The 23062-nt window shown below is 47.3% G+C and overlaps 1 protein-coding gene across 5 annotated transcripts in view; it reads left to right on the forward strand.

Annotated features, from left to right (window-relative positions):
• The window catches only part of SFXN5 (sideroflexin 5), a 211271-nt gene that overhangs the window by 121039 nt on the left and 67170 nt on the right, over positions 1 to 23062 (forward strand). For all 5 annotated transcript variants that reach the window (XM_090035125.1, XM_090035126.1, XM_090035128.1 and 2 more), the window contains exons 11-12: positions 6972 to 7087; positions 8685 to 8770. In XM_090035125.1, the coding sequence (XP_089891251.1) occupies positions 6972 to 7087; positions 8685 to 8770 (202 nt within the window). The remainder of the gene's footprint in view (positions 1 to 6971; positions 7088 to 8684; positions 8771 to 23062) is intronic.

Below are 23062 nucleotides of genomic sequence, written 5' to 3' on the forward strand. Positions count from 1 at the left end.
TTAACTTCAGTGGTTTCCTGAGGTTGTGGGCTAGTCCCTGAACAAAAGAGAGGCCTGCAGAGCTTTGCCTTATTCATCATGCAGATAGAGATTCTATTATCATCTCCTTCCCTGCTTGCAATGGCTCGCGTGATCAGAGCCAGCAGAATGCTAGAGACTACGTGGCACCTGATAATGTCCCCTCGGATGCACGATACTGATGGGAACTGGGGAAGAATGTTGTTTAAAACACCTGTTGTCCAACATCCATGCCCTAAGCCAGTGGAGGCCAACCTTTATGGCAGACGGGCCACAAATCAGCCCAGTACCTTCCCTGAGTGTCACTCTGATGGCTGTCCCCTGCCTGATCTGCTGCTCTGCTCTCTGCTTCCCGCCCTATCTGCTTCTGACCTGCTGCTTGCAACACACCAAGGCTGCCACGGCTGGCCACCTCTGCCCTGAGTAATTTTGGGCAGATCACTTCTCTTTTCTATGTCTCAGTTTCATCAGGAGCAAAATAGGAGTGATGACAACCTCCCTTTTGAAAGGGACCATGGATGGAAAACACTAGGAGTCATTACGTTTTTATTATTAAATCCCTAGTGCTGTGGTCACATAGCTCTTCCTGTTCCAAATCTATTTTCAGTGGGAACTTTTATTTAACTGGGTTTTTTTGTTCGTCATTAAGATGGTGTTAACAGAGGGCAGAATATTTGAAAGCCAGATCTTAGACCAGGCTCAGATTAGCAACATAGGCAGAAAATCTCTGCCACCAGGTTGTTCTATTTTTACACAGAGGTGTTAGGAGAAGGAGGTTAAGCTGGTGTCAGAATTGATTGGGGACCCATAATTAATTTATTTAGCCCTTAATTAATTCTCCAGTTCTTACTTTATTTGTGTACTGTCATGCTTAATTTGTATGCCAGGACGTCAGGGTTCCTCCTCCTAATTGCTGCTGCGTTGTTTTGAGAGCTGTAAGTTATTGGTTTGAAGACCTGGGCAAATTGTTTAATTAGAGATGTACTTTTAGATTAGCTTTAAACTACCAGCCTCCAGAAAGGAGCTAGATTTAACCTTTTAAAGAGAGGAGGCCAGTAGCTCAGCTGATGTAAGTCCCTATAGCTCCACAAGGATTAAAACAGTTTAAACCCTGCTAGGGCTCTGGGCTCTGGACTGCCATGCTGATTCTCATTGGCTTCTGATCTGGTTGGTCTTTTGTGCATGCCACCAAATTGGCCTTTAAAGTGGCTTCACTGCCCTTTTGCACTGCTTTAATGGCATTGCTGCTTGCACGCTCAGTGGCGTATTCCACTTTAATGGCGTTGCTGTTTGCACACTCAGCAGCATGTTCTGCTTTGAATTACTTTGTTAGGTAGCAAGATAAAACACCTTCAAGGTGTTTTAGTTTGCTACATAACAAAGTTCAACAATGCATGGGGCGCTGGAGCCGATGTGCTCAGGGCTTGGCAGGCTTCCAGTGCCCTGTGCACGGTCCCTGCTGCCTCCTCCCAGCGGCAGGGATGATGCAGGGGTGCTGGAGCTTACCTGCCTCTCCCACAGCAGGGGGTAGGGGACAACCGAACTGCCGCTGGGTCACGTAACCCCCTGAGCTGTAGGGGACCCCGAGGTGGCGAAGAGCCTGATCTTTTCTTTTCTTTTTCTTCTGGAACCTACCTGCCTGCTTGAGCGCACGGGGTCCCAGTGCTTCCCTCTGTGGCTGCAGAGCTCCTCAGGCCTGCCTGGGCCAGGTGCCACCGGGGGGAACTGTCATGAAGGGAAGCACCAGGCCCACTGGCAACTTGCCCCCCACTCCCTGCTGCCAGAGACGCAGGTAAGGATCGGGCCCCCACCCTTGTGTACATGCCACAGGGGTTTAGTTTGGTTTAATTCTCCCTAAATTGAACTAAACCGAATTAACCCCCCGTGGTGTGTACAAGCAGCCATTCTGGTTCAAAGGCTATTATCTTTTATCCCAAACAAATGATGGAGCCCCAATGAAATGCATGAGCCTCCAGCTTGAAAGGCTCCTACTGTCCTGCACATCGCAGTATGGTTCATAACCCAAGGCTGCAGAGGGGACCAAATCTGACCACCCATGCACTGGAACCTGGCGTAGCCACCTTGGGGGGTAAATGCTCATGTGGCTAATTTGCACTTGAGCCGCACCAATGTGGCTGCATGCACATTAGTGCTGTACTAAGGTGTGTTTGGTGCTAGGATTCCCTGGGGGGAGGGCAGGGAGGAACAAGCCATCACCTTCCCATTTTCCTTAGCACTGCAGGGGGCTGTACTAGTCTACAACTTGTTTCTCACTGCACTGTAGGAGACATTGTCCATCTTTTCTGGGCTCCTGTACAGAAGTCTTCTTAGCCTGCCAGCCCAGCAAACTAAAGGACACCTCGATAAGACTCAGTTCCACACTGCTGGTCCTGGCCTTCATCAAATGGTTAGCAAGGGAGGGATTCACCTGAGACTGCTGGCATTCATCCAGTTCTTATTTGGGGAACAGCAGGCAATTGCAGGGTATGACATGCACTGGAGGGCATTTCAGCAGCAACTTGTCACCCAGAGAAATCAGCAGCAAGTGTTGCTGAGACCATGCAGCATGATGGATGATCTAGGTGTTGGTGGATCTCCCCATGCTGGCCGTCTGGAGCCAAACCACATCATCTGGCAAACCTGCAGCGACTGACGCTGGCTGCAGAACTTCTGCAAGAGGAACGATACTGTCATGGACCTGGACAAGGAGGGTGTCTGAACTTGACACCAGGCAGAGGGAGGCTACACCAGCACATAGCAGGTTGCTTTTGCCATCTGGGAGCTGGCTGCATTGGCTAGCTACAGGTCGGTGCCATTTGGCCTGGCATTGTCAGGTCAGTTCTTGGCAGTGTTGCACTGCAGGCGTGAGATTCAGGTTGTTGCTGTGGTGAACTCACAGGTGGTGAAGATTACTAATGCCCATAACCGATAGCTGGCTCTGAGAAATGGTGCTTCCCAACTGTTTGGGAGCCATCACTGACACACGCCTGCCTGCCATTTGCCTCCACAAAGCGCACGTGAATATTTTAACCTGAGAAGAAAACGCGTGCTTGTCACACTGGAATTGTTGGACAAGAAGAAATCACGTATAATAACGATGGATGTACCAGTAGGATGTAGGCTACCATGATATTCTTAGTATCTCATATATTCAGATTTGGCCAAGAAGAGACATCATTTTCTTCCAAGATATGGATTTCAGAGGTTGTCTGTGCCTGCTGTTATCTGGGGAGACCCCAGCTAGCCTCTCCTCCCCTGGCATGTGAAGCCCTGCCCAGATGGGAGAGAACCTCCTCAGAGAGGATTCATTACACGTCAAGCTGTAGCAAGATGTGGACTGTGCATGTACCCAGCTCAAGGCAAGATGACTCTTCCTACAAACCTGTCTTGAACCCAGTCTTCCCAGGGGCAGTCGTGTCCTTGTAGTCCACTGCACGCCATATACGAGGATAATGGAGAATTTTCACCAGGACTACGCTGAAGACTGCTCTGCTTTCCAGGCCTAGTGCAAGCAACTGGAAAGTGTGCCTCTGATAATTGGCCTGTGCTCAGAAGAGAGGCAGAGAATTCAGAGTTACCTTGCCTGCACACATCCTCGCTTTGCGGAGGGAGAGGCTGATGGAGGTGCTTTGAAATCAAGATAACTAGGTTGTCAGGACATAGAAGCTAAATCTTGAGCTAACGGACGTCTCCACTGCTAAGAGTCATTCTCTGCAGTAATCTCCTCAGTGGATTTGGAGTGTTGTTTTGCAGCGTGGCTGCTGTCACCTGCATGAGATGAACTCTTGCAGGAGCTGACTCCAGTACTGACAACTGGGGTTACTTCAACAGTGAAGTCTCAGCAGAAGTAGACTGATGAGAGATTGCAGGCTGGAGCAATGATCATACATTAGCTTTGCTCTCGCGTGTATCCTCTTTTGAGACCAAAAGCACTTTACAGTGTTTCATTATGCCTGTTTTACAGGTGGGGAAACCAAGTCACAGAAGAGTTATGTGAGTTGCCAAGGTCAGGCACTGACTCCACAGCATTACTCCAGCCTTCTTGCTACCTGCAGCTGTTGCCCTGTGCTGGAGCGTTGCCAGTTTAATACACGTTTGTGGAATTACATTTTGCATCAGTAAAATCGGCACCAAAACAGTGAGAAACTCCTGTTGCCTTTCAAGTAGGAGTCTGTGGTTTGGTCCCAAAGGGATCTGCTGCCCTCTGGGACTTCTCAGGCTGGGAAAAAATTATCTCTGGCTCCTCTTGAAAACTGCCGATTTATATAATGAATGTGCCCAGTGTTATTAAAATAAAAATAACCCCTAGAGCAGGGGTCAACAACCTTTTGCTGCTACCTGCCACCACTCCTTGTGGTCTGAAATCCTACCAGGGGTCCAAATGTCTTACACCTGTGCTTACCCTCGCCACTGATTCAAGTGGCTGGCGGCAATGGAAAGAGTTAAATTTGGTAGCCCATAAGAGCAGAGCATGGAGGGCTGGAGTGTCAGCAGATGCTGGATAGAGAATAAATGGAAAAAGCAGGTCCTAGGACCCTAGGGATGCTGCCCCTGCTGCTTAGGCTGCTGTCTGTGCTTCAGCGTGGATCCACCCTGTGGTTCATCGGTTGCCAACCCCTGCCTTATAGATTCATAGATGTTTAGGCTGGGAGGGACCTGAGCAGATCATCAAGTCCAACCCCCTGCTGTGGGCAGGAAAGAGTGCCAGGGTCAGACGACCCCAGCCAGGTGTATGTCTAGCCTCCTCTTAAAGACCCCCAGGGTAGGGGAGTTCTTAGTACAGGTGATCAGTGGAGCTCCTCAGTGGTACACGTCGCAGCAGGCTTTTGTGTCCCTCAGAGGCATTGCTCTGACCTCCTCTTTAGAGAACATTTACTATATAGATTGATCTGAAAGAGGCCATTTGTGATTCCATTACCATGTGCTTGTAGGAATCCTGTTGGCCCATATAGCTAAGCTCTTGGTTAAACTCTGCATTAAAAGCCATATTTTATGCATATGACTTATAAAGAAGTGGGGAGACCAAGAAATAAAATGACTTTCCAGCTCTTAAAATAGATAAAAGTGGTAGTTACTAGCATTGAAAGACTAAACTTAAGAGGAAGGTTTTATTTTTCCAATTATTTGAAGCCATTGATTGTCTTTGTTTGCATCTGGATCCACACCTCATCAGTCTATACTTACAATACTTGGCCTTTCTTATGAGTGTCTCTCATTAGATTTTCAGTAGATTTCTCATTCATGAGCCTAATGCTGACTTCACTGCCATTGAGCTGTTATAAGAGCAGGAGCAGGCTTTGTATCTCATTTGTAGGCTCGTTCTGCTCTTTGTATACCAGAGTTGATGTCTGTTGTTCATAATCTTTCATGTAGGTGCTGATGTTTCAAAGGCAGGAAGGAAGATGGGAACTTATTTTACAAAACCAGCACAAAGGTTGCTCACCTTGGCCTTCTCCCAGTGTACCTGACAACCCCAAACCTTTAGATTTTAACTTCTTAACTAAATACATCTTCAGGCATCTTTAATGCTGGGGGAAGTGTGCTGAGTTTGCTGCTCTGAAGTCCCAGGGATGCAGTATAGATATCCATCTGCGCCCCTCTCCCTCCCCACCCTTGGTACCTTCAGCTGGTATTCAAGGGCTTTGTAAAGATGTGAAATCCCTATTTCAGAGTGCCATCTCTCCCTATCCTTGCTATTTAAGCTCCTTTCTATTTAGGAGCATTGTGAGCAAGATCTTCTACATAGAGAAACCTCATTCTGTTCCTTCCCCATCTGACTTGCCTCTTTAGCCCCAGAAGCATGGAGGGCTGCCTCCATCCCTACAATGCTGCTTCCTTCTTCTCTCAACTGTAGACCAAGCTAAGTAGTATTGATTGCAAATGGCACTGCAAATCCTGGTGCATACATGCAGAGCAGAGAGGGATCAAACTCATTCCTTGTCAATCAAGTCTTGGAGCATTTAGGTTAGAGTACAGACAGTCAAAAAGCCCAAGGTTGAGTGGATTCAGTCTTTGCAGGTTGGCCTAAATTGTGTAGGTTGAACTGATAAGCAAATGAATAGACTTTCACTTTTGATTCTGGAAATGCAGCCACATGCCTTAAGTGGCCCAGGCCAGAAGCCGAGGGGTGCTAGAGCGCACCTCCCTGCTCGGCTGGAGTAGACAGCTTGGGCCCGTGCACCCTGCAAAGCAGCCTGGGATGCTGTGAAACTGTGAGTTAACTTGAATCTAGAGAGGATCTGGGACAAGTTCAATGAACTGATTTAACCTAAATCAGTTAAGCCTGATACTACATCCACCCAGATTTATCTTAAACCAGTTTCAGCCATTTTGAAAGCAGGTTATGTGCATTGAACTTCTGTCATGTTACAAATTTGAAAATCAAGATATTAAGCACTGGGGGTTTGGAGAATGCCTAATTTGAGTATCAGGCAAGTTGCTGTCTTAAATTAAGAAAAATAAAGGAAACCAAATCTAAGCATCTGCTTTTCATTTAAGGCTATCAACTCATAGTGGGAGTTCAACAGGAACCAGGTTAACTAGGTGTACGCAAATGTGAAGTAAACCTGTTTTAGTTAGATGCCCCCAAACTTTGCATGTGTGCATCAGAGCAGATCTAAGACACCTAAATTTCATACCTGCACTTCAATGAAATTGTTTCCAACAGGTTTCTATCACGTCAAATTATTTTGTCAGTTAAAGTGCATGCTTTCAGTGCATTCTCCTCCTCTCAGTTAACTGGGTGTAATGCTGATTACAGGTGTGAACCCCTCCACCTTCAGAAACCCCACGGTGGAGGTCAGAGTGCACACCTGGACAGCCCTACTGACCAAATGGATGTTCCTGCGAGCAGGCACTGGTCCTTTGATTTTCAACTGGAGTGTCAGGGTGGAAAAGTGTCCCCTGGATCCTTATGGAGGCAGTACTGACCTTTGTGATTTTCTTGCTCTCAGCTAGTGCCAATATCTGCAACGTAGTCCTGATGAGGCACACAGAGCTGGAAGAGGGGATTGACGTCCTGGACAATAATGGAAACATCGTTGGATCTTCCAGAATTGCTGCCAAACATGTATGTACCTATCATGCTCCATGCAGCCACAAGCACATGCATGCACAGAGCTGGCTTTTTAGGTCTCTCAAAACCCTTGGCTGTAGGAACTCTGCTTGGATGTTTCTAAACCAGAAGAAGCATCTCAGCTTCTTTAAAAAAAATAACTAGAAGTCCTGGGTCTTATCCATCACCCAAGATGTGTACAGACAAACACAACAGGGTATTCCCATATCCAGGGACTTTGGGGTACACCAACCTAGAGGTAACAAATGAGATGCCTAGAAGTGACTTTGGAGCATTTGAATCAGTTCACTTGATTGGGCTGAGCAAGGGTGCGAGTGGAAAGGGTCAGTCGAAATAGCAGCCACAGTTCTGATTGTTGTCTGACCGGAAGAACAGAAAAAGGTGTAAGGGGGTGCAGAAGCTAGAAGTGAAACTGGACAGCTTCAGATTCAGAATAAGGTTTGAGCTTTTAGTAGTGAGCATGATTTAACACTGGATCAGTTTCCTTCAGAACATGGTAGACTGGCCTTTTCGTGACGTCTTTACATTGCTGGTTCTCAGGCCCCCCTCGGAAAATGCCAGCTCTTAGCTTTCATTTGTTTTTCGCCTACAGAAAAATAATAGAGCAATTCTCTTGTTGCAAAGAACTCAGCAAGCCCACGACGGGGCAGAATGGTTCTGACACTGTTTGAAATCGCTGGGTATATCTTGTGATTATCCTGTGAAAAGTGTAGGTGTTTGCGCACCTACCAATGCTAACATTGCACATCACTCTTAAAAGGATCTCACATCACCCTGGTTGAGAAGTACTGCTTTACACCAGCCAGGAGATCTGGGTTTGTGTTATGCAAGGGTTAGATTAGAGGATTATAAAGATTAGATAATCCTCTCTGCCCTTAAAGTTGCTGAATTCTTCTTAGTAAGATCTGATTATTCCTTCCTGTCTGAGGATTTCTATGTGGAGAAATCCACATTTCTGTGTGGATTTCTATGTGCCCAGAAGCTGGTGTTGAATAGGAAGCAGAGAAATAACTTACACCTTTTTACAAATGAGGAAAGGTGGTTTTCTAGCTGAATCGCGATTTAACCCTTGCCATGCCAAGCTGTATTAACAACTATGAACCAAGCCTTTAGGAGGAGACCCCAGCTGTTTTTATTCACTTGCTCACACCTGGCTTACTCCCCCCGGCACCTTCTAAACTCTGCCATCTGCTTGTGACTGCTTTGTGACTTTTCTTATTCTCTTGTTCTGATGTATCTTTGACTCTGAGCTTCCTCTGACTGTCAAACTGAAACATGTTGTTTCCAAGTGGGTTTAATCTGAAGTGTAAATAATAGAGTTAATAATGTAATATGTAGGGCTCAGTTGCATTGATATAACTGAACACAGATCCAGGCCCATAATTTGCAGTAAAAGGGCAAAAATCTAGTATATGCAAGTAACTGGTATAGAGGTTGGAAAGTATATTCCAACCAGTATGCATACCATAGAAATGTCAGGGATGCTATTTCTTTCCCTCTGGGTTGACTGCTCAATGGAAGCAAATACTGGGACACTTCTAAGTGTTTTTTTTTAAATACATATGCCTACATTTTTCTTCTTAACTTCCAGGCACTGTTAGAGACAGCCTTGACTAGAGTGGTCCTGCCAATGCCTATACTGGTTCTACCTCCAATTATTATGTCCATCCTGGAAAAGTAAGTATTGGGGGATGGAGGGTGAAATTTAGAGGGAAAGGTTTTGGGAGGAAACGGGCTAAGATGTGCAATTTAATGTGATTTAAGAGGAAATATTCTTACCAAGCTGGGCAAGGACAAAAATATATTAAAGTGTTTTGCAGTACATGTCCACGCTAGGTTCACCAGGGGATGGAGACAAAAGTTCAGAGGTAAGTAAAGAGCCAGAGGACCTGGATAAAACCTTACTAAGGAGAAGCAACAGTGAAAGCCTTAGCAATGTTCTCGAGAAGATAGGACTAGCAGCTAGATACCTGAAGTGTTTATAAACTAATATGAGAAGCATGGGAATAAACAGGGAAAATTGGAAGTCCTAGTACAAGCACAGAATTATAATGTAATTGTGATTATGAAGACATGGCAGAATAGTTCACCTGACTGGATTATGGTCATAGATGGGCATAGTTTGTTCAGAAAGAACAGGCAGGGAAAAAAGGTGGATGTGTTGCCCTACATATAAAGGCTATGTATATGTGTTCAGAGGTGCAGTATAAAGTGGAAGGCAGGTGTGTTGAAAGCTTCTGGGCAAAGGAGAGTGTTGAAAGCCTCTGGGAGAGAAGCAATGGGGATGTCATGGCGGGTATCTGCTACAAGCCACCAAACCCAGGGGGAGGAAGTGAATGAGGCCTTCTTTAAATATTGACAGAAGCTGCCAAATCACAGGGCTTGGTTCTCCTGGGGGACTTATTATCGGGGCATCTGCTGGTAGGAAAACACAGCAGCACACAAGCAGTCCAGCAAATTCTTGGAGTGTGTTGGCGATAGCTTTTTGACGCAGATGGTAGAGAGGCCAACTAGGGGGGAAGCTCTTCTCAACTTTCTGCTCACAAACAGGGAGGAATTGATTGAAAATGTGAAGGGGAAGGCAGCTTGTATGACAGTGGGTGCATCTGCACATGGAATTCTTTCAAAGCAATAAGCTCTGGAGCTGTTTGAGCTGGAGTAAACTACTCCCGGGTGCAGCATCTACAAGTGTACTGGGGACAGCAGCAATCTGAGCCAGGGTGAAGAAGTTTACACCAGGGCTGCTCACAGGGTGTAAGCAGGGTGGCAGCAGCGGGCAGTGGAGGGGCTGGCTGTGGCACAAGGGTGCTCCAAGTGCAGAGTTGTGTGACTAGGCACCAGGCAGGAGTTTGGCCCCTGCTGGCAGGGCTGACTGGGCACAATTTATGCCTGTGGTCAGCATCTACATGTGCATTTAATCTCAGTAAATTACCCTAGCATAAGATAGTACTGTCCCCAACAGTACTATGTTACTACAGCATTAATTAGTTTACGGTGGTCTAATATTGTCACACATGTAGATGGTGATGCTTTACTCCACAGTTAATTAGTCTCCTCTGCAGTTAAGTGCATGTGTAGATGTGCCCAGTGACTACAAAATGATAACAGTTCAAGATCCTAAGGGGAGGAAGGACAGAGAACAGCAGAATAAGGACACTCAACTTCAGAAAAGCAGACTTTAGCAGACTCGAGGAACTGGTGAATAAGATCCCCTGCTGAACAAGTCCGAGAGGTGAAGAAGTCCAAGAGAGCTGGCTCTACTTTAAGAAGGTCCTTTTAAGGGCTGAGGACCAAGCTACCCCAATATGACAGAAAAATGGGAAGTGCAAGAGGAGCTCAGCCTGGCTTGACAGTGATCTCTTCAACAAGTTGAAACTCCAAAGGGAATCCTACAAAAAGTGGAAACCTAGTCAGGGTTCTAGTGAAGAGTATAAGACATGGACATGCAAGAAGAAAATTAGGAAAGCTGGGAAATGATTTGCAATGCAGCTGGCAAAAGACCTGAAAAACAATAAAAATGGATTGTACAAGCATGTCACAAGTAAGAGGAAGACTGTAGCAGGGAGCTTAAGGGAAGGCAGGCTGCAGGAGAAGCAGGTGGAGACCAATGAAGGGAGCCACATGACCCCAAAGGGTCCAAGCTTGGAGGATATAAGCCCAGGGCCTGAGCTGGACAGGCAGTCTTACCTGAAAGCCATGGAGAGAAGAGCTCTTGGGCAGAAGGGCTGCAGCAAAGCTCCTGACTAACACCTGAGTTGGGGTAGGCAACACCAGTACTTTAGCGATTGAGATTGTAGGGGTGGTGGAGGCTTCAACTGGCCCAGGAGCGGGGCCAAGTCCTGAAGGATAGGGGCCAAGGCCAAGGAGCAAATCCACGCCTGCAGAATGATTAAAGTGAGCAAGGTCCGGGCCCCACGGCCCATGAGGGATGAGATATAGGGTCAGGCACCCATTGCCCGGAAGGGATGAGAATAAGTAAGACCAAGAGCCTGTAGCCCAGGACAGGTGACATCTACTAAGGAGATGGAGGCCGGAGCCCTGGTGGGGTGGAGAATTCAGGCTGCAACCCAAGAGGGGAGGTAGAGAGGCCCAAGCCCCGGGGAGGGGTCGGGGTGGAACAGTTAAAAGCACTAGGGTTGGATGCCCCAACAGTGGCAGAGGCTGTTCTGGGCTTAGAAGTCCACACTGACTGGAGTTGACACTGGGGCTGAAGGCCTGTAATGAGGGGGACTGGAGGCCCGTAGATAAGAGATTGACTGGGTTGGAAAGTGGAGCTTAATGCCCAATGATTGGTAATATCTGCAAGGCATGGGCATGGCTAGAAGGGGAGATGAGGCCACGTATTTAGCCTTTAAGATGATGAGCAGTGACAGGTGTGTATGAGATCTTGCTTGGAGAGCCCTGGGGCAGTCTCCCTTTTTCTAAAAGCATAATTACATCAAGGTGTGGCAGGAGAGTCAAAGGGGAGATTGCCCAAAAATAGTAAAGGTGATAGGGACTGAGGGGTCTCCCTGGGGTGGGACCCTGAAGAAACCAAAGAAACCGTAGGTCCCTTAGGGAGTATAGAAGACTATCTAGTTATGGATGATGGAGAAAAAGCTAAAGTATTTAATGCTTTTTTTACTTCAGCCTTCACAAACAGAGGCAGCTATCAGATGACAAACATGTTTGGCGGTGAAGATAGGGATGGAGACAAACATCTTAGAGGAATGGCAGAACAAGTTAGGGATTACTTAAAGACAGATGTTTTCAAGTTGCCAAAGCTGGAAATTGGTTGAGGTCATTTCAGAGCCATTAACAAAGTCTTTGAGAACTCATGGAGGTTGTGTGAGGTCCCTTCAAAAAGGGCAAATCTAGTATCCATCTATAAGAAAGGGGAGAAGGACCATCTGGGGACTTACAGGCCAGTCAGCCAGACCTTGATACGTGGGAAGATCATGAAGCAGGTTCTCAAGGAACCTATCGTGAAGCACCACAAGATGATCAGGAACAGCCAGGATCAGTTCACCAAGAGCAAGTCTTGCCTGACCAACCTGATTTCCTTCTATGATAGGATGACAGACTGTGTGGATGGGAGAGAGCAGTAGATGTGATTTAGACCTTGATTTTAGCAAGCCTTTGACACTGCCTCCCACAGCATTCTCACGAACAAGCTAAGGAAATATAGACTAGAGAAAGTACTGTAAGGTGGATACATAACTTGTTAGATTATCATGCTCAACAAGTAGTTATCAATGGTTCAGTGTCTAGTTGGGAGGAGGTATCAAGTGAGGCTCCCCAGGAGTCTGTCCTGTTCAGCATGTTCATTAATGATTTGGAACATGTGATTAAGTCTGCACTTGGCAAATTTGAGGATGACACTAAGGTAGTGGAGTTGCGGACCCTCTAAAGAGCGGGGCAAGGATCCAGAATGACTTGGACAGACTGGAGAAAAGCTCTGTCATCAATAGATGAGATTCAACAATCCAACATTTGGGATGGAATAATTGAATGCACAGATGCAGACTGGGGAATGACTAGCTGGGCTGCAGTAATGCAGAGAAGGACCTGAGGATTACAGTAGACCATAAACCGATTATGAGCCAACAGTGTGCTTTAGTTGCCAAAAAAAAGCCAGCAGTCTATTGAGTTGTTTCAACAGGGTTGTCACTTGCAAATTGGGGGAAACTAATTTTTGTGCTGTATTCAGCACCGGCAAGGCCTTACCTGGAGTACTGCATCCAGTTTTGGGCTCCACACTTCAAGAAGGATGTGGATAGATTGGAGAGAGTCCAGCACAGAGCAACAAATATGTTTAGGGGCTTAGGAAGGAAGATTTACGAGGAAAGGCTGAAAGAACTAGGATTATTTAGTTTGGAGAAGAGAAGACTGAAGGGGGGTTTGGTAACAGTCTTCAAATACCTGAAGGGTGAATATAGAAAAGATGGAGATGGGCTTTTCTCTGTGGCCATAGGGGACAGGACCTGGAGCAATTGTCTCCAGCTGCAGTAGGGGAAATTCAAGATGGAGATTAGGTGGGACTTTCTAACTGATTCAAGCCCTGGAACAGGCTACCTAGAGAAACTGCAATCTCTGTTCTTGGAAGTTTTCAAGAGTGGGTTGGATGGACAGTTGGCTGGGATCGTTTAGTCACTGATGATCCCGCCCTAAACAGGGGATGGACTAGTTGACCTTGTGAGGTCCCTTCCAGCCCTACTTTCTTATGGTCCTCACTACTGTCATCTCACTTTTGGGGCCATTGCTGCAGGATAATGTACTAGTATTGTTATTATTAGTAATACTTTATTTTAAAAAAGGAAAGGAAAGCACAGTTGCTTTTAAATCTTTAGTCATAAGGGGGTTTACCTGAAGCTCACTAAACTCAATGGAAAGAATCCCATGGATTTCAGTGAGTTTGGGATCAGGCCTAATTATCAGCCACTACATGGAAGCCTGGGTAGATTGGCAACCTCACGTGTCCTGTCAGCGTTATGTCCTGGAATCCATGCAAGACTCTGCTGTGATGTGCGTCTCCAGGGTTTTCCAGTGCTCTTTTGAGAAATGCTAGATTTTTGGTAGACAAGGTTCTTTGGGTAAATGTGATATCTTTTATTAGACCAACTAAATAGTTGGCAAATTGTTCTTTGCAAGCTTTCGGGCACACCCTTCTTCAGGCATAGGGAGAGTCTGCTGGTCTGTGTGTGCTCTTTGGTAGCACTTCATGGGTAGGCAGTGGAACAGACTGCCTAGGAAAGTTGTGGAATCTCTATCACTGGAGGCGTTCAGGAAGAGATTGCATAAGCATTGGTTGGGGATGCTGTAGGAGTAGCTATGCCTAAGCTAAGCTATGGGTACTTTCCATGCTTCTGGTCTTTGCTGGTTGCTCCCTGGGGCCAGGAAGGAAATACTTTCCTGTCTGTTGCTATATGGCAGGGGTTGAGGGGGGTCCACCTTCCTTAGAAGCATTGGGTGTTGACTGCAACCAAGGCTGAGGATTTTGACTAGGGTATGCCAGTGTTTCTGCTAAGACGAAATCCAGAGGTTCCTGGCTAGAGGTTCTTGCTTCTCAGCTTAAGGTCAGCCTGATCGCCACATTGGGGTCCAGAAGGGATTTTACCCCATGGTCACATTGCTACGTATGGACTGTGGAGGGGTTGATGTCCTTCTGTAGCAGGGGGCATGGTCCTCATCCTTGGATCCCTCAAGTGTATTTTAACAACCCTTGCAGCAGCAGGCCAGTGAGCACTTTTGTCCCCGTGCTTTACTGTTGGCAGATTAAGTTGTGTGATAGGCTTGACTATGTAATTTTATGAATAGGTTAGATAAGGATTTATATGGAATGGTTTAGATAAGAGATAATCCTGTCTTGGGGAGGGTGTTGGACTAGATGACATCCAGAGCTCCCTTCCAGCCCTACTTTACTGTGCTTCTGTGATGGTGGGAGGGACAAGGTAGCATTTTCATTTGCTGTTTAATTATTCTGCATTAGTCTGAAGTCAGGCAGAAGGCAGGGTAGATTTGCACTTTAGAGACTAAATCTGAGTTGCATAAACTCCCTGTGGTCCCTTCGTAGCATCTGATGAAGTAAGCCGCTGCTTACGAAAGGTTGCGTATCTCTGATTTAGTCTATAAGGTGCAAATCTACTCTGCTTTCTACCTGATTATCCCATGTCACAGCATTTTAACAATGAAAGATCTGCTATGGGTCATTGAGTAGCCATATGGAAGGTACCCATAGCATTTGTCACCCTGTGGTCCAGCATTTCTGCTTGCTCCTTTGCTAAGGTGGGCAGGCTGTGACACTGTTTGGGCAGCAGATGGTTTCTCTTTGCTGGCTTCTGAAAAAATCTTTCTCCACTAGAGAAGAGGCTGTACGCTACTATCCCAGCTGTACCTCTTATTTGGTCTTGGTGGTCTCCAAAGGGGCGGATGCCACCTGCAAAACCTTCTGACGTGGATTAAGAGTGTCTCAGCTACCTTTGTTCAGACAGCTAAGCTGGGAACACTTTTTGAACCAATGTTAATGATGGCATCTCTAAAATATTCCACGGACAAAGTAAACAATAATTAGCAGGACTCGGTACTGAACCACAGCTTTGGTGAGCTGGAGCTTTGTTCCTGCTGTGTAAATGCTGCTTGGCTGTGTGAAAATTCTCTCTCCTTGTTAATAGGGGCCATAAACTTTGGTGCTTGATCTGTCTGGTGGGGGGCGGGGATCTGTATTGAAAGAAAGGAAGAAAATGAAAAGCACTGTTTTATATTACTGTAGCAGAACTTGCCAAGACCGGAAACCTGGTGGGCTTAGGTGCTGTGTGGGTGTTCAAAACGTGGTCAGTCCCCAGTCATGCCACTTGCCATTTCATTCTTAATACATACATGAAATTTTCTTTGTATAAGGAGGCCAGGGGAGTAACTTGAAAGCCTCCAGGAGGGAGCTGGTCCCCGAGGAGCAGTTAGCCCACTGTCCTTTTCTTTCTGGACATGCTTTGTATGGAACTATTGTCTTGCGCAGAACAAAATTAATCTAAATATTCCTCCCCCAAACCCCCCCCCAAAAAACCCAACCAAAAACAAAAAAAACCCCTGAATATGACTAAAATAAGCAGGTCAGCCTGTGTTGTCTGATGAGCTGTAAAACCAATAAGCTGTGTGGCACATACAGAGGGAGTGTGAAGATCTTGTGGAACTTCTGATTCCCATTTACTCAAAGATTAATTTGTGAACCCGACTGTCGTGGCCAGATTCCATCTTGGGTCATTCTGGCCCAACCTTAAAATGCCCTCTGCTATTTGAGTGGCAGTCACCTTCAAGACCCTTCTCTTCATGACTTTGCTGTATCACATCTTGCTCTGGGGTCATCTCCTCCTTTTCTCTCCAACACCCATGTGCACATACACATGGGACACACAAACAGAGAAGCAAAGCGCCAGGGGGAACGCACTGCATCATGACAGCTGTACACACACATCCCCCTGGGCTGTGCATTGAACAGCAGGCATTTGGCAGCGTGAGAGAATTGTCTTTGTGTTGTCCAGGGGTAAATTTGCTGCTTCTGGGGCAAGGCTGCATGTAGGGGCAGGACCATGTGTTGGCAACTTTGGGTTGGGACATCTTGACTTGCCACATTCATAAATGCACGGGCTCAGTGCCTCTTGCTGCAGCTTGCACTTGCTGAGCTGTAGTGATCTTGTCCCACAACCAGGGTCTGCTCTCCATGCTCTTCCTTTCTCTGGCTCTTTTCTGCTGCATGGACTTCACTACAGCTGGTCTCTCCAGGGACTCTTGCTTAATAGTTTGTCTAAGGCCATTTTACATTGTAAGAGGCTTCCTTTTCAAATAAACTCAGAATTGAGAGTGTCTATGGAGAGTTTTCTCAGATGCAGAAAAGAAAAGGCTCTTTCAGGCCAGAACAGGCTTCATAATGTGAGCTGTTTCACACTCCAGTCCTCACGTCTTTAGTCAAAGAAGCCATCCCACTTTTCAGCCGGGCCGAGGAGCTACTTTCTCAGCTGCTGTGACCTCTGTTTCTTCCTCTGAGCTGCAGGTTTTAAGGACAAGAAGTTTGGCACATGCTACAGAGGAACTATAACCATATTCTTCCATCCCCGTTTTTGGCAGGTATGTTGTACTTTCCCTAGCAGCCAGGGTAGGTATCACCATGGGCCAGCATGGGTGAGCTATCCACTTGGCACGTGAAGTATCTTTCTCCTCACACCAGGAATCCACAATCCACATGCTGATGGACATTTCTGCTATGCAGTAAGTCAAAAGATGGGAAGAAGCAAAGTCAAAATAAGCAGGATTTGGTGTATTTTTCATCAGATTATGCTGTTGGGTGTAATGGTGAATGGTTAAGGCATCTCGGGTGTAATGGTGAATGGTTAAGGCATCTCGCTCAGGATCTGGAGATATTAGTTTGGACATCATTATGGACTAATGCTGAAGCCCACTTCAGGTTGACATAGCTGTCCATAGAAGCCTGCTCATTTACGCTGGGGACTCCAAGACAGCTAGATGCAGTGGTGGTCACATTATTCCTTGTGTGCATTGGCTACAGAAGCTAGTGCACTTTAACTATACTAACCCATTGAACTGCCTACCCTCACAACGTACCCTCCTCCAGGCCTTGGTGATGATAAGAGACTGAGGGCAGCTACAATGTGGATGAGGCCATCAGAAGAATCTGGTCTGTTGCAATGGGATCCATTTGGACCACACATCTCAGACTCAGTTACTGTAAGGTCAGTGTCTGTTTGACTTTGAGTCAACTCTGCATCATTCAGCCTCATCTTGCTATACTGCCACATCACCTTTGTAAGTGTAGTTAGTATGCCTTGTGCCATGTTCTCTCCTTTTGGTTGGGTTTCCTTGCTAAACTACAGTTTCCAGGATGCACCAAGCAATTTAGTCAGATGGGAGACTGCACTGCACTGTGGGAGATGTAGGTCGGCCAAGGGACCTGGCCCTCAGCAGAGAATGAAGACCTGAGATGCTTGAACTGCAATTCCTGAGAGGCAGTGCAGCAGTAAAGGAGATGCAGATTCTTCTTCAGCAGTCCCTTTCAGTCAAGGATGATTGTCTTCCACGATTAACTTATTGGTGGGTCCAAAGTTGGCTGACAATCCAGGATTGACAAACCCTGTTGCAACTTGGGCATGTGTTTCTGTGCAGGGTGGATGGCTCCAGAGTCTTGATTTGGCCCACAACACGCTGTTCCTGCCACTCCCACTTTTCCATCTCCTCTAGTTAAAGGTTTCGAAGTACTGAGATCCTTGCAGCAGTCTTCCTCCATTTGGGGCATTCCTGAGCAATAGACTCCCACAAGCTGATGTCAATGTTGCTTTTTTTTCAAGTTGTCCTTGAGGACGTCCGTGAAGTGCTTTCTCTGCCTTACTCTTGAATGCGCCTTGACTAATCTGGGAGAATAAACCTTGCTTCGGGAGTCTGGAGTCAGACATTTGGATGATGTGGCTGGCCTAGTGAAGCTGATGTTGGATAAGCCTTGATACTCATGGTGTTTGCTTGTGAAAGGATGCTAATCACAGAATCACAGAAATGAAGGGCTGGAAGGGACCTTGAAAGATCATCAAGTCCAACCCCCCTGCTCTGGGAAGAAATACTGCTGAGAACAAATGATCCCAAAAAGGGGTCTGTCCAGTCTCCTCTTGAACACTTCCAAGGTTGGGGACTGCACCACCTCCTTGGGAAGTCTAGTCCAGATTCTGGTCTGTCTTACCATAAAGAAGTTCTTCCTTACATCCAACTTGAAACCATCCTATAACAGTTTATGGCCATTGCTCCTTGTCCTGCCCTGGGGCGCCCTAGTGAACAGTTTTTTTCCCAGTTCCCAATATTCACCCCGACATACTTCTAGTCCCCCCTCGGTCTTCTTTTGCCCAGGCTGTACAGTCCTAGATCCTTAGTCTTTCTTCATAAAGTCTGTCCTCATTTTTGTGGCCCTTCTCTGGACCCTTTCAAGATTCTCGTCTGTTTTGAAGTGCAGCACCCAGAACTGGACACAGTCCTCCAGCTGGGGTCTCACCAGCACCAAGGAGAGAAGAAGTATCACTTCCTTAGTCCTGCTTGCAATGCATCAGCTAATGCACCCCTGTATGCTATTAGCTCTGTTGCCTACAGGGTCACATTGGTGGCTCATGTTCATGCTGTGATCAGCCATAACTCTGAGGTCCCATTCAGCCATAGTGCTGGTCAGGACATCTCCTCCTAACCTATAGTCATGTCACTGGTTACTTCACCCAAGATGAAGCCCTCTGCATTTATCCTTATTGAACTGCATCTGGTTCCACTCTACCCACCTTTCCACCTTGTCCAGGTGCACTTGGATCTGCATCCCATCCCCTAGCACGACCACTTTTTCCCCACCTAGTATCGTCCGCAACCTAGTATCAGCTGCAGACTTGGCCAATGTGCTTTCCACATCCTCTTCCAAATCATAGATAAACACATGAAACAGCCTGGGGCCAAGAACTGAACCCTGCAGGACACCATGGGACACCTCCTGCCAAGACAATACAGACACGTCCACTAATATTCTTTAGGTTTTACCCCTTAGCCAGTTCCCAACCCACATGACTAGGGACTCTGCCAGCCCACAATCCCCCAGTTTTTTTATAAAAGCATCATGGGAGACCATATTGAAGGCCTTTTTAAAATCCAAGTATATGACATCAACAATGCCTCCCATACCTAAGTGGTTCGTTGCTTGATCATAGAAGATGAGGTTGGTCAGACACGGTCTGCCCACAATGAAACCACGTTGGCTGTCCTTCAGCATCGTGCCTTCTGCTGGTCTCTCACAAACGGACTTCTTGATAATTTATTTCCAAAATTTTACCCAGTATCAACGACAAACTGGCTGGCCTATAGTTTCCTGGATCCTCTCTCCTCCCATTCTTAAAAATTGGCACCACATTGGCCCTTTTCCAGTCTTCCAGGACCTCTCCCGAGCACCACAAGTCTTCAGATACCATGGCCAACGGTCCCACAATTACCCCAGCCAGTTCCCTCAACGCTCTCGGGTTTAGTCCATCCGGTCCTGCTGACCTGAAGACATTCAACTGCTCTAAGTGCTCCCTCACCAATTTGACACTGACCATTGGTTGGCAGTCACTACCTCCACATCTGTCCAGTATCAAACCAGGCAGGCGACTGCTATTTGCATGCAGGAGCACCGATGCAAAGTATTCATTAAAGAGTTCAGCTTTCTCCTGATTGTCCGTTCTTAGCTGTCCCATCCCATTCTGCAGGGACCCCACGTTTCCCTTGGTCTTCCTTTTGGTCCCTGTATACTTAAAGAAGGACTTCTTGTTGTCCTTGATTTCAGTTGCTGACCTGTTCTTGGTCACCGCCCTTACCTGCCTTATCCTCTCCCTACAAATACGGGCTATACTTGTGTATTCCTCCTTTCTGACTACCTCTTGTTTTCATGGTCTGTAAGCCTCCTTTTTCTTTTTTAAGCACTCCCTGACTCCTCAGATAAACCAAGAGGGCTTTCCAGTCCATTTCCCACCTTTCTTGCATACAGGAATGGACCTTTTCTGCACTTTGAGGATTGCTCCTTTGAGGAACAACCACCCTTCCTGAACTCTGTTCCCCTCCAGTTCCTGTCCCCAGAGTTTTCTTCCACTGTTTTCCTAAACTCACTGAAGCCAGCCTTCCTAAAGTTAAGCACCTCTGCCATACTGGCTGACTTCCCTGCCCTACGACGGATAGTGAATTATTTCATCTCAGAATCACTATCTCGTAGATTACCCTCAATCCTCGGATCTCCCACCAGGTTGTCCCCTTTGGCTAGAACCAAATCCAACAAAGTCTTCCCTCCGGTCAGCCCGTTCACCTCCTGTACTAAATAAGGTTCTTCCACATAGGTCAAAAACCTGTATGACCAGTCAGATCTGGCTGAGTGCTCCTCCCAGCAGATGTCAGGGCTATTGAGGTCACCTATGACAACCATGTCCCTTGAATATGCAGCCTCCACCAGCGCTCTGAGTAGTTCCAGATCCAGCTCCTCCTCCTGGTGTGGTGGTCTGTAGTAGACACCTACCATCAAGTTCCCTTCTCAGCATCCCTCCCCGCCATCCCCAGTATCAGGGTCTCAAGTCACTGTTCTCTCAAACCAGTTTGGGCCTCTGAGGAGGCATACCACTCCTTTACATGGAGAGCTACACCTCCTCCCTTCTTCCCACCCAATCCCTTCTGTACCCAGCCTGTAGCCCTCTATGCATACAACCGAGTCATGCCCAGCATCCCACCAGGTCTCCATTATTCCAACAAGATCATATTCCCTATTTGCTAGCAGGAGAGCCAGTTCCTCTTGCTTATTCCCCATACTCCTAGCATTTGTGTATAGACATTTAAGTCCCCCATTGGTAACCTCCAGTTCTCCGCTAGCCCTCCATCATTCCAGTCTCCCAACACTGCCCTCACTTCCCTCTCTACGTCCTTCCTGCTTGACTGTTCCCCTAGCTTGCATTCCCGTCTGATCACTCATCCCTGGGATGCACCTGATTTAAATCCCTCTCCAGCAAGTCAACCATCCCGGAAGAAAACATTTTCTTCCCCCTTGGTGTGATGTGGATGCTGTCTCTTCCCAACAAGCCTCCATCCCGGACTAGGGATCTATGATCATAAAATGAGAAACCCCCGCTGTGGCATAGATTCATAGATGCTAGGGTCGGAAGGGACCTCAACAGATCATCGAGTCCGACCCCCTGCATAAGCAGGAAAGAGTGCTGGGCCTACATTACCCCAGCTAGATACACATCTAGCCTTCGCTTGAAGACCCCCAGGGTAGGGGAGAGCACCACCTCCCTTGGGAGCCCGTTCCAGACCTTGGCCACTCGAACTGTGAAGAAGTTCCTCCTAATATCCAGTCTAAATCTGCTCTCTTCTAGCTTGTGGCCATTATTTCTTGTAACCCCCGGGGGGGCCTTGGTGAATAAATACTCACCAATTCCCTTCTGTGCCCCCCGATGAACTTATAGGCAGCCACCAGGTCGCCTCTCAACCTTCTCTTGCGGAGGCTGAAAAGGTCCAGTTTCTCTAATCTCTCCTCGTAGGGCTTGGCCTGCAGGCCCTTAACCATACGAGTGGCCCTTCTCTGGACCCTCTCCAGGTTATCCGCATCCTTCGTGAAGTGCGGCGCCCAGAATTGCACGCAGTACTCCAGCTGCGGTCTGACCAGCACCCGATAGAGGGGAAGTATCACCTCCTTGGACCTATTTGTCATGCATCTGCTGATGCACGATAAAGTGCCATTGGCTTTTCTGATGGTTTCGTCACACTGCCGACTCATGTTCATCTTGGAGTCCACTCGGACTCCAAGATCCCTTTCCACTTCCGTGCCACCCAGCAGGTCATTTCCTAGGCTGTAGGGGTGCTGGACATTTTTCCTCCCTAGATGCAGCACTTTGCATTTCTCCTTGTTGAACTGCATTCTGTTGTTTTCTGCCCACTTGTCTAACCTGTCCAGGTCTGCTTGCAGCTGCTCCCTGCCCTCCGGCGTGTCCACTTCGCCCCATAGCTTAGTGTCATCTGCAAGTTTGGACAGAGTACATTTCACTCCCTCATCCAAGTCGCTGATGAAGACATTAAAGAGTATCAGTCCAAGGACCGAGCCCTGCGGGACCCCACTGCCCACACCCCTCCAGGTCGAAACCGACCCATCCACCACGACTCTCTGGGTGCGACCCTCCAGCCAATTCTCCACCCACTGGACTGTGCAGTCATCCAAGTCACAGCCCCTTAACTTGTTCACCAGTATGGGGTGGGATACCGTATCAAAGGCCTTCCTGAAGTCCAAGTATACGACATCCACCCCTCCTCCTGCGTCGAGGCGTTTTGTAACCTGGTCATAAAAAGAGACTAGATTGGTCAGGCACGATCTGCCTGCCACGAACCCATGCTGGTTCCTCCTCAGCATAACTTGCCCTGCTGGGCTCTCATCATCTCCTGAGCCTCCAGTTGACCTCTTCAATAAAACTGTCCCTCCAGGGGCCCTGACTCCTGACTGGGAGGAAGGAAGAGAAAACCATCTGCACCCCCAACCTCTTGAGCCCAGCCCCCAGAGCCCTGTAGTCACTCATGATCCACTGAGGGTTGTCCCTGGCCATGTCATTCGTGCCCATGTGGATGAGCAGAACGGGGTAGTGGTCAGAGGCCTGGATGAGTTTTATAATCCTCTCTGTCACATCCCAGATATGGGCTCCTGGAGGTAGTCCACTACCACCACCCTACATCTCCTATTCTGGACAGGAGCTTGCCTCTTTTCCTCCTCTGGAGCAAGTGCCTTCAGTCCTTCTTTTATCAGTGGTGCAAGGGTCTCATACCTGTTGCACAGGGGAACCGAGAAATTGATGCATCTATCTTCCCACTGGATTTAAAAGATCTTTGGCAGTATTGTGGTACTTCTCCAATGACTTGAGGTGTCTTCTATACATTGTCTGCATCTCAGCTCCATTCAGTAAGGTG

Source organism: Crocodylus siamensis, chromosome 2 (assembly GCF_052110815.1).
Source record: "Crocodylus siamensis isolate JL-2025a chromosome 2, ASM5211081v1, whole genome shotgun sequence".
Taxonomy (NCBI): Eukaryota; Metazoa; Chordata; order Crocodylia; family Crocodylidae; genus Crocodylus; species Crocodylus siamensis.